This window comes from Lissotriton vulgaris, chromosome 2_1, assembly GCF_964263255.1.
Source record: "Lissotriton vulgaris chromosome 2_1, aLisVul1.2, whole genome shotgun sequence".
Taxonomy (NCBI): Eukaryota; Metazoa; Chordata; class Amphibia; order Caudata; family Salamandridae; genus Lissotriton; species Lissotriton vulgaris.
Window position 1 is genome coordinate 555,913,136 of NC_141687.1, and position 14,476 is coordinate 555,927,611.

At 43.7% G+C, this 14,476-nt stretch overlaps 1 protein-coding gene across 1 annotated transcript in view; it reads right to left on the reverse strand.

Moving 5' to 3' along the window:
* Window positions 1–14,476, reverse strand: part of ACADL (acyl-CoA dehydrogenase long chain) — a 467,508-nt gene that overhangs the window by 287,450 nt on the left and 165,582 nt on the right. The window contains exon 5 of the mRNA XM_086955552.1: window positions 11,970–12,036. Coding sequence (XP_086811678.1) covers window positions 11,970–12,036 — 67 coding nt within the window. The remainder of the gene's footprint in view (window positions 1–11,969; window positions 12,037–14,476) is intronic.

The following is a 14,476-nucleotide window of genomic DNA, read 5'->3' on the forward strand; positions in this document are numbered from 1 at the left end:
GAAGAAGGCACATAAAAGGGCATCCGACCATAAAATAATGTGAAACTCACCAATTTATGGACTTGCTTTACCTGTCAGCTAAAAACACTTGTAATCTAGTACTAACTTTTACATCACACTGTAAACTCAATGGGTGGTGTATACAATACATGTAGACAAGAAATTGGGCTACAAACAACAAAAGGGTAAATATTTGAATCATTTATTTAGATGTTAGAAATCACCTCACGGTTTTCTTCAGAGCGCTGTTAAGTTCATACTACAATGTTTCTGGAGTAGTAGCAGTCTAACCAAATATAGAGCAATTCACTTTTCTGATATTGCTCTCTTGTTATCCCAGCAACTGAAGGCTAGTATCAATCAGTGCCTACTGCAAACTTGTCAACTGAATGCCATCTTGGCTTACTAAGATCTTCATGCCACCCCTTAACAACGGGTTCGCTAGCTAAAAAGTTCCATAATTATTGCTGCATAATTAATTCATATAACCGATTAGGATAATGTTACTTACCCAGTAAGCATCTGATCTTGGCATGTAGAGCTGTAGACTCACATGCTTTGCGTACTCCTGCCATTTAGTGTTGGGTCCGGATGTTTGCAATTTATTTTTCTTCAAAGAAGTCTTTCCTGTAACGAGGTAGGTGACTCCTCCTTTCGGTGATAGTGTGCATGGGCATCAACTCCATTGTTAGATTGTTTTCCCGCAGAGGGTGAGAATGGAGTTAGAAAAGGTAGAATAAAGATGTCCATGCGTATGTATGTAAAGTAGGAAACAACTACAACAGGTATTAGTGCCTGGGGAGGCGGGTGGGCGCATGTGAATCTACAGCTATGCATGCCAAGAATAGATGCTTACTGGGTAAGTAACATTATCCGTTCGAGGCATGTGAGCTGTAGATCACATGCTTTGCATAGACTACACAGCAGTAACTCCCAAATCGGTTGGCTAACTTGTAGCTGTTGCAGCTGTTTGAAAAAGTGTTTTAAGTACTGTCTGGCCTACATTAGCTTGTTGCCTCGCTAAACATCTACACAATCGCTTTCACTTAACATGTTTGGATACATTTCACGATCCATCTTGCAATACCCAATTTAGAAATGGGATTGCTTTTGTGTGGTGGCGAAAAAGCAACAAAAAGTTATGTTTTACGAACATCTGTTGTTGTTTCCACATAATATAGTAGAGCTCTTCTAACATCTAGTGTATGTAGAGCTCGTTCTGCCACAGAATCAGGTTGAGGAAAGAACACAAGTAACTGAACTGATTGATTGATGTGAAAAGCAGAAACCCCTTTAGGAATAATTTTGGGATGGGTTCGAAGAACCACTTTGTCAAGTTGAAAGAAAGGCTCTTGTATAGTTAGTGCCTGGAGTTCACCAACTCTCCTTTAGGAAGTGATTGCAATAAGAAAAGCAAATTTCCATGAAAGAAATTGTAGTGGACATGTTCAAGTTCCATACTGGAGCAGGTGGAGCTCTTGGTGGTATTACTCTTCATAGTCCTTTAATCACTGGTACCCTGAATAAAGATAAGTGTTGTCTGTTTTGTAAGTATGCAGCAACTACTGCTAAATGCAATCAAATGGATGTGCAGGCAAATCCAGATTGTTTGAAGTGTAAAAGATGACAGATGATGTTTTGCACTGAAGTATCAAGAGGATTAATATTGTTATTGTTCCAGTATATAACAAATCTTTCCCACTTTGCTGCATAACATGCTCTAGTAGTAGGCTTCCTAGCTTCTTTTAAGATATTCATACAGTCTGGCGGTAATTGAAAATAACCAAACTCTATGACTTCAGGAGCCAAATTGCCAGGTTGACATCCTTGGGATTTGGATGCCCGATTCCTCCATGAGTGATGAGACTGGAGTTGAGATGCAGCTTTTGGTGTGGAACTATTCAGAGCTCTAGCAGGGTGGTGAACCAAGGTTGACTTGCCCATGTGGGAGCTCTAAGAAGGAGCTTGAGGAGTCTGAGCTTCCAAATTAGTAACAGAATGAGTGGAAGATACTTTGCAGCAGCTCTCACCTGCGGACTCTGACCCGGCATACTTTGGGAGCGTTCTTCTGTGGGGGATGCCAGAGGACGCGGCTCACTTACTCCGACCATCGCTCCCTGCACTAGCCTGGTCCCTCCCCGCCGCCCCAAGCCTCCTGACACCTGGCGCGGCCGCTGTGCGGGGGGGTCTACAGGTCCCAGAAGCCCAAGCGGCAGGAAGCCGCCGACGCCCTGCCCGCACCCGGAGGAGATTAAAAACAGCGGGGGTTCTCGCGACGCGGGGACGCACGCGGGCGGCGCCGGGCTAAGACCGGGCAAAGGGCGGGCCGTCTGTGGCCGTCCGGGGCTGGTCGTGGCTGGGCTGGGCCACCCCCCATGGCAGTATATATTCTATGGACACATCCTATAGTCGCCAGCATATCAGGTTAGTGACAAAAACTGGTTTTCGTACTCGATATCCTAGCGGTAATTTGTGATCTGTAGCCTGCAGGGAGCACACATCATGGGGAAAAGAACGCCGGCAGTGCCTGGATCAAAGATCAGGCAGAAAATGGCCATAACCACTACTACTACCCCATTGCCAATTCTAACGGCCATAGACAAAATGTAAAAAACAGAGAGGTACCCCTTGTGTAGGCCAAGGGAAATAGGGTTATTCAACCTAGGTAGGAGAAGGGTTCCCTTAAGGCACAGATTAAGACAGGTATAAAATAACGTACCTTATGACTTAACAAATACATACAACAAAAAATGGAAAAGTTAAAAGTTCATTTATTTGAATATATTAAAAAAACAATCAATAGGGATAACTAAACTAAATCCCTGAACTAAAACAAGATAAAATTGAGACAATACATATAATTGCGACCTGCACAATTACAAGCAGACAGAACAGTTACAACATACATTTGTTGGATACAGGTTTCTATATTATTTCTCCGCTCTAATATCACCAGAGTAGGACCCCCACAGAGAGCAGAACCTTTATCTACTAACTAGGTAGACTCTCATTATGTTTGGCCATATCACGATGACCAAGGGACTGTGAAACCTTAGATCGTCCCATTAGGTTATCTTTGTGAAGCCTAAAAGAGAATTACAACCGCAACCTTCTGCAACATAACCCGCCAGAAGTGGAGAATTCGTGATATTAATATTTATACATGGCAATTGTGGCCTGATTGCATATAATACTTATGGTCTACAACACAACCATTTTTCCTTGGTCTCCAATGGTCAGGGGGACAACAAAAGATCGCATTTATTCAGAACAGAAACAGAAATATACTATTACCAGCAGCATTGTATAAGGCGACTACAGAAGCCCACGCTCCAATTAGGAAACGTGAAGTGATCCCTATAAAGGATCGTCAATATTATCCCAGGGGCGATTTTACATACCCTCTGGTTCTGGCAGACAACATTTATGTCTTGATAAAGGTGATCATAATAAGGAGTTATCACCGAAACGCGTCAACGCAACCTAAAGCGTATAATTCAAGTCTCCAACACCATAATAGATATGCTGATTTAGTAGTGATACTACTCTGGTGATATTAGAGCGGAGAAAGAATATACAAACCTGTATCCAACAAATGTATGTTGTAACTGTTCTGTGTGCTTGTAATTGTGCAGGTCGCAATTATATGTTTTGTCTCAATTTTATCTTGTTTTAGTTCAGGGATTGAGTTTAGTTATCCCTATTGATTGTTTTTTTAATATATTAAAATAAATGAACATTTAACTTTTCCATTTTTTGTTGTATGTATTTGTTAAGTCATAAGGTACGTTATTTTATACCTGTCTTTATCTGTGCCTTAAGGGAACCCTTTCTCTTACATAGACAAAATGTTACAGAAGACTATTGGCGTCGTGGCAACAGCCATAGAGAACACTGAAAGACGCCTTCCACTCCCACCAAGCATGCCCCCATTTATGCATCAAGATAATTCATTTGACTCTCTGCTTGCTGCATCATATGCAGGGCTCCCCGGAGCTGACCCTAAGGAAAACTGTATAATTCAGGACACGGTACCATCAGAACACCTCTATATGGGAAGTAGGCTTTCATCAACTCCCACCATGCTAACGTCAAACATGAACATGAGCCAAGACTCTTTACCGCTTTCAGTAAATGACTCGGTACAACTAGAGGGCATAGAAGTGTGCCCGAACACAGATAAGGAAAAGAGTGTCAGCACACCAATACGAACCAGGGGGCAAAAGGCCAAGAGCAAATTGAAACATATAGTCATTGAGCCACTGACAAATAAGCAAAGAGGCAAGGGTGGGCGTAAGCAACGACGGCGGGCACTTGGCTCTGCAGGGCAGAGAGGAGACAAGGGGGAGGGACAGCCCAATGACATAGATACTCAAACCTCAGAGGCCAGCATAGTGTTGGGGAACGAAGGATTTTGGGGGAGGATGGAGACCATGTTTTCTACTTTATTAGGGCCCATCAGCCTACAAATCTCTACCATTGAAAAGAGGCTGAGAGTGATAGATGAACATGTACCAAAACTGGGCACAGGGCTTAATTCAACAAATAAAACCAACTTAGGGACAATTAGTGGAATTAAGGCCAAACATAATGCAGCTAACACAAAAACAGATGTCCGTAACAAAGCTCCTCCCCCAATACCAATACCAAGCACGAGTAAAAACTCGGTAAGTGCTCAACCTCCGGCCAAACGGGTCCCCGATCCTAATGCGACAAAGGTAATTAGCAAAGAAGGTACGATCCCATCCACTGACAAAAGTAAAAGGGCACCTGCTGGGCAAGTTAACAAGGATGTTCAAAACCTCCCAGCAGACAAGTTGGGCCAAACTTTGGTAACTAATGTGAGACAGGTCCCGGCCCGCATTAGTTTACCCCCAAAATGTGGGGCCTATGTTGTGGTCCTAGTTAATGTCCCTAAATTGAGGAAGGACCAAGAGGAAACTAAGCATGGGCGGAAAATCCGTTTCGCTCGCGGATTTTGCGGATTTTCGGTAAATTCGCAATCCGCGAGATTCGCGAATCTCCCGCAAAATTCGCAAATCCGCGAGCAGCGGATTTTATGGCTTGCTCGCACTGATCGCGTGAGTTCGCGGCATCCCAGTACAACTTCGCGCCCCGCGAATAAGCGCTAAATTGCAGAAATACGATCTTAGCAAAACTGAAACTACTTACCAGGTTCAAAAGTTCAGGCTCATCATTAGTAGCCATTTCCTGTAGTGCTTCCTGAGGGGCCCCTCCAGAGTTCAGTTGCCAGTTGCAACTATTATGTGACCCTGCTCTGAACCTCAGAATAGTTACACATATGCCACAAAGGTCCTGAATTACAGCTAAGGGAGACAAGCAGGAGCCAGGCTGGAAGTTCAAATCCATTAATCAGCCCCTAATTCATTATTGTCAGTTGGGGCAGGGCAGGTGTTGTAACTAATTTTGCAACAATGAAAGCACTTAGCAAGTGCAAAAGATCACTAATCAGGAAGCACTAAGGAAGCAGGTGCCAGCTAAAAAAATATTCTGTGACACATTAATCAGCCCCAAATTAATTCAGGTCACTTGAGGCAGGGAAGGTGTGCTTTGCTTTGCCACAATAATGTACACTGACTGGACAACCAGAGGGTGCTGTGATGAAACAGAGGGTGGCATGGGTGGGCCAGAGGGTGGCATGAGTAGTCAGAGAGTGGCAGTGGTGACAGAGAGTGGCAAACACAAAAAAAAAAAAGAAATCCGCAAATTCGCGAGAATTCACGGATTTTGCGGATTGCGAGTTCGCAAATCCGCAAAATTCGCGAACGCGAGATTCGCAAAATTAGCCCATGCTTAGAGGAAACCCCCGCAAGCCTTAAAAATAGAACCCTCCACTGGCTATCTGGAAATTGTAACTTTCCAATGGAAGAATCGAATTAGATAAATCTAACACAAAGAGTGGGATGAGTGGGCCCATTGAAAAAAAAGTTTGAGGGGGACTGTATAATTATATATTTTCGATCCCCCCAATGGGCCCAGAACACACTTGCCAATGCCCCACTGCCCTCACCCTGGGAATTTAACACAACTCTGCTCCCCTTAGGTTATTTTTATAGGCACTTAATGGACCCAAATTTTAACTTTAGGAATAATCCCTCATCGTGTCATCAGGCTATATTCCCAATGTACCCATTGCCCCACCCATGCTTTCCCATTCCCCCTCAGTACAATCCAAGAGAGAGGCCCAATTTAAGGTTCAACCAAAATATGCCCCGGAATGAGTTGAGTCATATATTTAACATCCCAACATACAACCGGTTTGAACAAGCCTTCTCAAACCTGGAAGATCAAGATTGACTGGGGAACAAGAAAAGTAATACCAAACTTCAGGAGGCAAATGATAAAGGGGAACATTTAGTATCTACACAAGTCCAAAAAGCTAAGGGAACAGCAGTGTATGACCATATCCTCTTACCTACAGCCACACAAGAGGACGTAAACCCAACATCGATTAAAACTAATGATTTTAACTAGGCTAAAGACGGGAAACATGCTTCCGGGGACCTGTTTCTGGCATTCCAGCCGTCTTCAGCCCGGCTTGCTTGAATCCAGTGGTGTGGAGTGCATGGGACTCACGTCTGAGCATACCCATCCCACTCGGGGTGACAAATGCAAAAACTAGAGGTGCTGGACAGAATGCAAAACAATGTCATACATGCACCCCAGTACAGAGATCTGGGCCTAAATCAATCGTTTTTTTGCACTCCACACCACCCTTTGTTCAGACATGGCCATATGCAAATCAGTCTGACCCTGTGCCTCATGGGAACAGTCCATCCCGAACTGCCAAGCCATGCCTTCGCTGGACCGGAAGCAAACTTCCGAGGACCAGTTTCTGGCATTCCAGCCGTCTTCAGCCCGGCTTGCTTGAATCCAGTGGTGTGGAGTCCATGGGACTCACGTCTGAGCATACCCATCCCACTCGGGGTGACAAATGCAAAAACCACAGGTGATGGACAGAATGCAGAACTATGTCATACATTCACCACAGTGCAGAGATCTGGGCCTAAATCCATCGTTTTTTTGCACTCCACACCACCCCAGTTCAGACACGGTTATATGCAAATCAGTCTGACCGTGTGCCTCATGGAAACAGTCCAGCCCGAACTGCCAAGCCATGCCTTCCCTGGACCGGAAACAAGCTTCCGAAAACCGATTTCTGGCATTTCAGCCGTCTTCAGCCCGGCTTGCTTGAATCCAGTAGTGTGGAGTGCATGGGACTCACGTCTGAGCATACCCATCCCACTCGGGGTGACAAATGCAAAAACCACAGGTGATGGCCATGTCGGAACTGGGGTGGCAGAGTGGGCTAAAGAACGGTGATGGATTAAACCCAGATCAGTTGACTGGGGGTGAGTGCTTGTATTGTCAACGCTCGTCCATCAATTCCATTGGTTTTTCTTTTTACGCCATAAGTTGGCAGGGTATGCTCAGACGTGAGTCCCTTGCTCACTTTGCCACTGGATTCAAGCAAGCCGGACTGAAGAAGGCTGGAATGCCAGAAACTGGTCCTCGGTAGCTTGTTTCCGGTCCAGGGAAGGCATGGCTTAGCAGTTCGGGCTGGACTGTTCCCATGACGCACAGGGTCAGACTGATTTGCATATGGCCATGTCTGAACTGGGGCGGCAGAGTGGGCTAAAGAACGGTGATGGATTAAACCCAGATCAGTTGACTGGGGGTGAGTGCTTGTATTGTCAACGCTCCGTCCTTCATTTCCTTTGGTTTTTCTTTGTTCGCCATAAGTTGGCAGGGTATGCTTAGACGTGAGTCCCTTGCTCACTTTGCCACTGGATTCAAGCAAGCCGGGCTGAAGAAGGCTGGAATGCCAGAAACTGGTCCTCGGTAGCTTGTTGCCGGTCCAGGGAAGGATGGCTTGGCAGTTCGGGCTGGACTGTTCCCATGAGGCACAGGGTCAGACTGATTTTCATATAGCCATGTCTGAACTGGGGTGGCAGAGTGGGCTAAAGAACGGTGATGGATTAAACCCAGATCAGTTGACTGGGGGTGAGTGCTTGTATTGTCAACGCTCCGTCCATCATTTCCTTTGGTTTTTCTTTGTTCGCCATAAGTTGGCAGGATATGCTTAGACATCAGTCACTTGCTCACTTTGCCACTGGATTCAAGCAAGCCGGGCTGAAGAAGGCTGGAATGCCAGAAACCGGTCCTCAGTAGCTTGTTTCCGCTCCAGGGAAGGCATGGCTTGGCAGTTCGGGCTGGACTGTTCCCATGAGGCACAGGGTCAGACTGATTTGCATATGGCCATGTGGCAGAGTGGGCTAAAGAACGGTGATGGATTAAACCCAGATCAGTGGACTGGGGGCGAGTGCTTGTATTGTCAACGCTCCGTCCATCATTTCTTTTAGTTTTACCCTTTTACTGGAGGCGTATTATCAGTTTGGATTCTTTGTCTGGAGGGGGGCATCCCCTGAAGTTTTTGAATAGGCCCTTGTACGGGCATTGGAGACTACTAAAGAGTCCAGTGGTAACTGCCCTTTCATAAAAACTGGATCGGATGGACAGGCTTGTACTTTTTGTTTATCCTGGGGGTGAGAATACGAGCACGAACAGGGTCTTTGAATATATCGTCTGCGCATGCTTTTGAGTATATTGAGAGTGTGAGTGGACATTTGTGAGCTAAGGGTTTCAAATAGAAAGTCCTCTTCTAGGGATTCTTTATGTAATTGTACCCCATGATACTCTGCAGCTCTAGATAGTAATTCTATGTACCCCACATTGCCGTCAGGTGAGGAAGGCTTTGTAGGATAAATTATCTGTGGGTGAGTCAGTCTTATAGTCTTTCCAGGGATCTGCTGGTAAAGGATCATCCCCACCATTCTCATCATCCAGTTATTGAGGAGAGTTAGTTGGTGTAATTAGTAAGTGATGTAACTGTGGGGAAGGAGGTGATGGAGGAGAGGGGTTAGTACCAACATGCTTCCTCTTCATAGGAATATGATAAGTGTCATCTGACTCTGGTTTACGATTCTGAGGCGATTTGGGAGAAAGATGTCCTGTCTGAGGATTATTATAGAGTTCTTTCAGTTTGGGGTCTGATTTCGGGGTGGGATGTCAAAACAGGGGTCCTGCAGTTCCAGTGGAGCTTCTTTCTGTTTCGGACCCCAACTTTTTAGTGCCGGGGTCAGATACATTTTTGGTGCTGTAGGTTTAAGTTCAGAAGCCGGTTTGGGCGTCTAATGTTTTGGCTCCAAAAAGGTTTTGGGGTTTGAGCCCGAAGGTTTCGGCTCGGTGCCCGACTTTATTCGACTTGATCCTGAGCCGGAAGGCTTTTGTGCATGTTTCGGTGCCGAGTCGGAAGGCAGGTGTTGGAAACCTCTTTTCGGTGGGACCGGAACCTTTTGCTTGGGCTGAATAGGTATTTGGGGCAAGAGGTGTTCAGTACTCACGATATGTTGACCTTGCAGCACGTGTTCTTCCATGTCAGAGTACGATTCTGAAATAGATACAGGTCGTACGCATCGTAATCTTCTTGCTCTGAAACTTCTCTTAAGATGTCCGGTGTGGATTCAATGTTTTGGCTTTGCATTTCATATCGTCGAACCAGTCGATCGCAAAGTGTTTTCTTTGAACGGAAAGATTTGCACACATCACAGCTTTGTTCGTTGTGCTCCAGAGATAATCACAAGTTGTTCAGTTCATGTGAATCGGTGCCCAGGTGATTCGCGTGGCACTGCGGACAGAATTTGAATGGAGTCCGTTCCTTCGACTGAGAGGTGGCCGACGCGGTGAGGCCCAATGGGCTTCCACGAGTTTTCCGATTGAAATAGGAGTTTTGTCAACTAATATGATATGCTGAGAAGTGGGATATGTGTACGAAAACAATATTATCGAGGGTGGAGTGGATTGCGCACCATCAGGAACAAAAAGAACCGTTTCAAACCGGAGCACATCAATACACTTCCGAACCCGATGGTGGAAAAAAACAATCTAACAATTGAATCGATGCACATGCGCACTATCACCAAAAGGAAGAGTCACCTACCTCGTGACTGGAAAGACTTCTTTGAAGAAAAACAAATTGCAAACATTCGGACCTAACACTAGATGGCAGGAGTGTGCAAAGCATGTGAACACATGCCTTGAACTAACAGTTTCTTTTAAGCAGGACATTGCATGTAATTACATTTTTATTCAGAAATGCCAGTGGATTGGCTTGTGCATGAACATCCACATGTATATGGTATAAGAGTTAAACATTGTTGTACTTGAATATATGGATGGCAATTTGTTTTAATAATTAATGCAATTTGTGATATTGGATATTGCACAGTTTGGCATTGTATGGGTGAAAGCCTGTTTGATTTGGAAAGATGTATGTGGCGGGGTGGGAGTTAAAGTGAGTGAAGACAGTGGTAGTGAGCTATGGCTAAGGTTAGACCTTAACATGTGAATTTCAAGTATTTTAAGACTCAGCATTACTACATCCCATCAGCCTGAACACTCTCCCACATGCTCTCTCTCTCACATGTCCACGAACAGTTATCAGTAAAAGAGCTGAATATTTATCAGTGCGGTTACCATTCAATCTATCAAGCAACATTGATATTCATGATGAAGACGAGCCAAGTGACCTTCCTTGGCTTGAGGAAGACAACATGGTAATAGCTCTCACTCCAGAAAATATCCCTGCTCCTGGAAGACAATTCCAGAGTGCACATCTGGTCCTCTCCCACCTGGAGTAAAGCAACGCTTGAAGACAAGCCTTCTCCCTTACTGCATTCAGGATATGGACCAGCATCAACACTGACATAAGAACTCCTCAGGCCCTCCTGCATTTCAGGGAGAAGCTAAACACAAATCATGTTGTAAAGAGAACTACCACATAACACACAAGAACTTGTATGCAGTCTGCTTACCCTACACAACTATCATTCCCTGGGTTAATTTCCAGGCTCAACACGCCTTCCCAGCTATGTGAGTGTTGTTTCATCTCTATATTTTTAAAGTACTGAACATGCAGATTCAAATCTTGGTTGTGTCCCGAAACAATTTACACACCATAGAATGGAATGGGGATATAGTAAAAGGCCATAACTCTGAATGTTCAGTTACAAAGGGTGATCTAAGTCCAACATTTATAATCTACAAATAAAGTAATGTATAATCCTAATTTGACAGAGACAGGTATGGCCTTGAAGTGATAAGAAATGTGTCAAAGTAACTGGACTTTACTTGAGGTTTTCGATATGCTACCCCCACACTGGCATACTTAGTTTAGATTATTATCTAACAAACACTACATCATCATGTAGAAAAACATACATTAACTAGTGAATGGGATGAGGAAACAGATGATCAATTATTGCTCACGACATGCTCTCTGCTGTGTTGCTACCTATAGTGAACAACGGACTTCTATCTTTTTTCAAGAATATGAAAACAATTCTTTATGAAACAAAACCAGTCGTTTCAATCTAAACATATAGAGGTAAGTGTACGCATTGACCTTTTCCAAATACTAGATTCAAATTAATTAGTACAACACAGACCAGACAACAAACTGAATTATATTGTGGCACCTAAAAGCTATACCCAATTCGCTGAAACTCAGTTTATCAAGCTTGGAAAATCTGAGGCAGAATTAATCATTCATAATTTGAACTAGTGCTGTTAAGTTCAGGAAGACTACAAGGCTTTATGGCAGTGGGACACCACCTGTGAAGCGGAGGCTTTCACTTCACAATTCATTATGAGTAGGCAAGTTAATCCAACAAGTTCACTTGAAGAACACGAACACTACTACTACTCATACTGCTAGAATGTGCATAGAATAGAATTGAATACTATTCTAGGGTGGCATAAATCTCTGCAGCACACATACTAACCAAGTAAATGACCTTACAAAGCGATACCCCTTCTGAGTAACTTGCGGTCTGGTTCCCCATCCCTAAATAGGCACCAGCAAAACACAAGGACATCATCAGACCTACCTTGCTCCCATTTAGAATCCAGTCACTTCCATCTTTTTTTGCATTTGTGCGAACTCCTTGCAAATCACTGGGATGCGTAACAAAATAGGAAGAAAATTATATATTTAAAACAAAATAGGAAGAAAATGATATATTCAAAATACAACATATCACAAATTTTTAGCAAACACATGCCAAATCCCATTGACTTCAACCCCACTAACCAGCCACCAAAACAGTGCAATTACCCACCAAAACCTCATTTACAGTCTCCCTGGAAAGCCTTGCTCATGATGCCTTTATTTTAACCCACAAACACCATTACTTTTTTGCTTTCTCTCCACCAGTAGGACTACACAAGAAGCACACCATTATTTATTTATGTTTAGGGCATTATTATAGGGCCTTCTAATCAAGGACAAATGGGTTGGCAAAAACCAAGAGCTCAAGAACATTATTTATGTTCTTCTTACAAAGGTACCACTTGTGAATATCACATTTTAATCAGGAAGGACAAGTCTCTTTATCTGTTCCTTCCCCACTCACTCTGAAAACTAACAGACAGACAGCCCAAACAGGGCTGGACCTGAGGCAGTCCCAGAGGAGGACACTAAAGCATGGTGCTCTGGGTTGTCTGGTCCACCAACGCATTTATATGGACTGGAACTTGGTGGCAACCGCTATATGGATGCCACAAGGGAATAGTAAGCTGGCAACATGTGATACTCACCGTTTCACTGAGGCTCTGCATGAAGGCATGGCCATGAGCTGGAAAGTCTAAGACTGAGAATCATGACAGGCCATGCATTAAGATAAGTCACCTTCATTAGTGGTGAGGAAAGTAGTCCTTCTAATGAGCCAAGGGTGCACAAATTATTTCCCATGATTGTAGAACTCTTTCCTATAGGGCAGGGAAGGTGTTCCATTAAAACAGCCACTCAAACTAATGAACGCTTAGGGAGCTCAGAATGGTAATTAGGAAGAGTAGCCCACCTGTGAGAAGATATAAGAGCTTACTATGATGGAATCCCAGTGTGAACAATTATGTGAAGGCAATTCATGTTTTTCAGAGAGGTCCTATAAAGGCCTAAGCACATTCCCAAAAGGACCACTTCTTTTTTACCTCATGATGGTGCAACCAGTGCGCCCAATGTAGCTCAAAATCTAACTGCCACTTAAATGAGCTACAGGCTGTGGTCATTTGAAGTTGGGAGGAAAATAATTCCTGGACTTCACAATGAATGCAGGTGGCACTAAACTGTTGGAATAGTGCTTTAACAATTCAAGAAGTGCAAGAGATACTGTATACTGTAGGAAAATGCCCATTTTAGGTCAAGCCTAGGCAGCGCGCATGCGCCATCTTAGAAACATGCTGTATTCACTGTATGGGCTTTGGGCACACCCCTCACTTTTAAATGTTTCCCTGTAGTGCCCCTCGTATAATCTTGCTTTTTTATGGTCCCTTTGTTGTCTTCGTCCTCTTTTGGCTCTTTTTTTCCGCCCTGGAGACTGACCATGTTACATGGAAGCCTTTCTACAACTAATTTACAAGACCAGATGTTTTCACCCTATTTGCAGGAAAAGCAGTGAAATATAAAGGTGAGCTCTGCAGATTTACAGCCGGATTCATCAAGCCGAAATCGGCTCGCAAAGGGCCAGATTCTGAGAATCTGGCCCTTTGCAAGCGCTTTTTTTGCATTTGGGATTCATCATCCCAAATGCAAAAATCGGTAATAGCGATTTCGCTATTTTGCGAGGAATTACATTTAAGGAATCTCGATTTGAGATTCCTTAAATGCAATTCATCATCCATTTACAAATTGCGAATTCGCAATTTCGGCCCGCTATTTACCGCGAGGTCAAACCTCGTGGTAAATAGCAAAAACTTAGAAAAATGCTTTTAAAATCATTTTTCTAAGTTGCATGTTGCACACACACATGTCCTTTGGACATGTGTGTGCGCAACACCTGTTTCAATGTGCATTTAAGGGGTGCTACAGGGTGTCCTTTGGACACCCCTGGCACCCTTAAAATCGCTATCTTATTTGCGATTAGCTAATTGCTAATCGCAAATAAGGAATACTCCCCATTCATTCCTATGGGCCTTTTGGCCCATAGGAATGAATGGGGAGTTATTCCTTATTTGCGATTAGCAATATGCTAATCGCAAATAAGGAATGTGTATGAATCCCGTTTTGCGAGTCTGTAATAGCGATTCCTTATGAATCGCTATTACAGACTCGCAAAACGGGTCTATGATGAATCAGGCTGTTCGTTTTTGTGGTCTTGTTCTTAACTAGGCTGTGCTTAAATAATGACAATGAATTTGGGGTGTTAAATTCAGTATATTTATTTGGTACATCTAATTGTTTTGGAATAATGATGACATTTGTTTAACAATTGTTGGAGGAGGTTTGAAGGACGCAAATTATGTTGTAGGAGTTTTGTGTATTCTACTTTACTTTTGTTGTTTTCATTGCTGGATTAGACAGCTAGGTACTTTTGAAACAAACCTCCAAGTGCTTCAC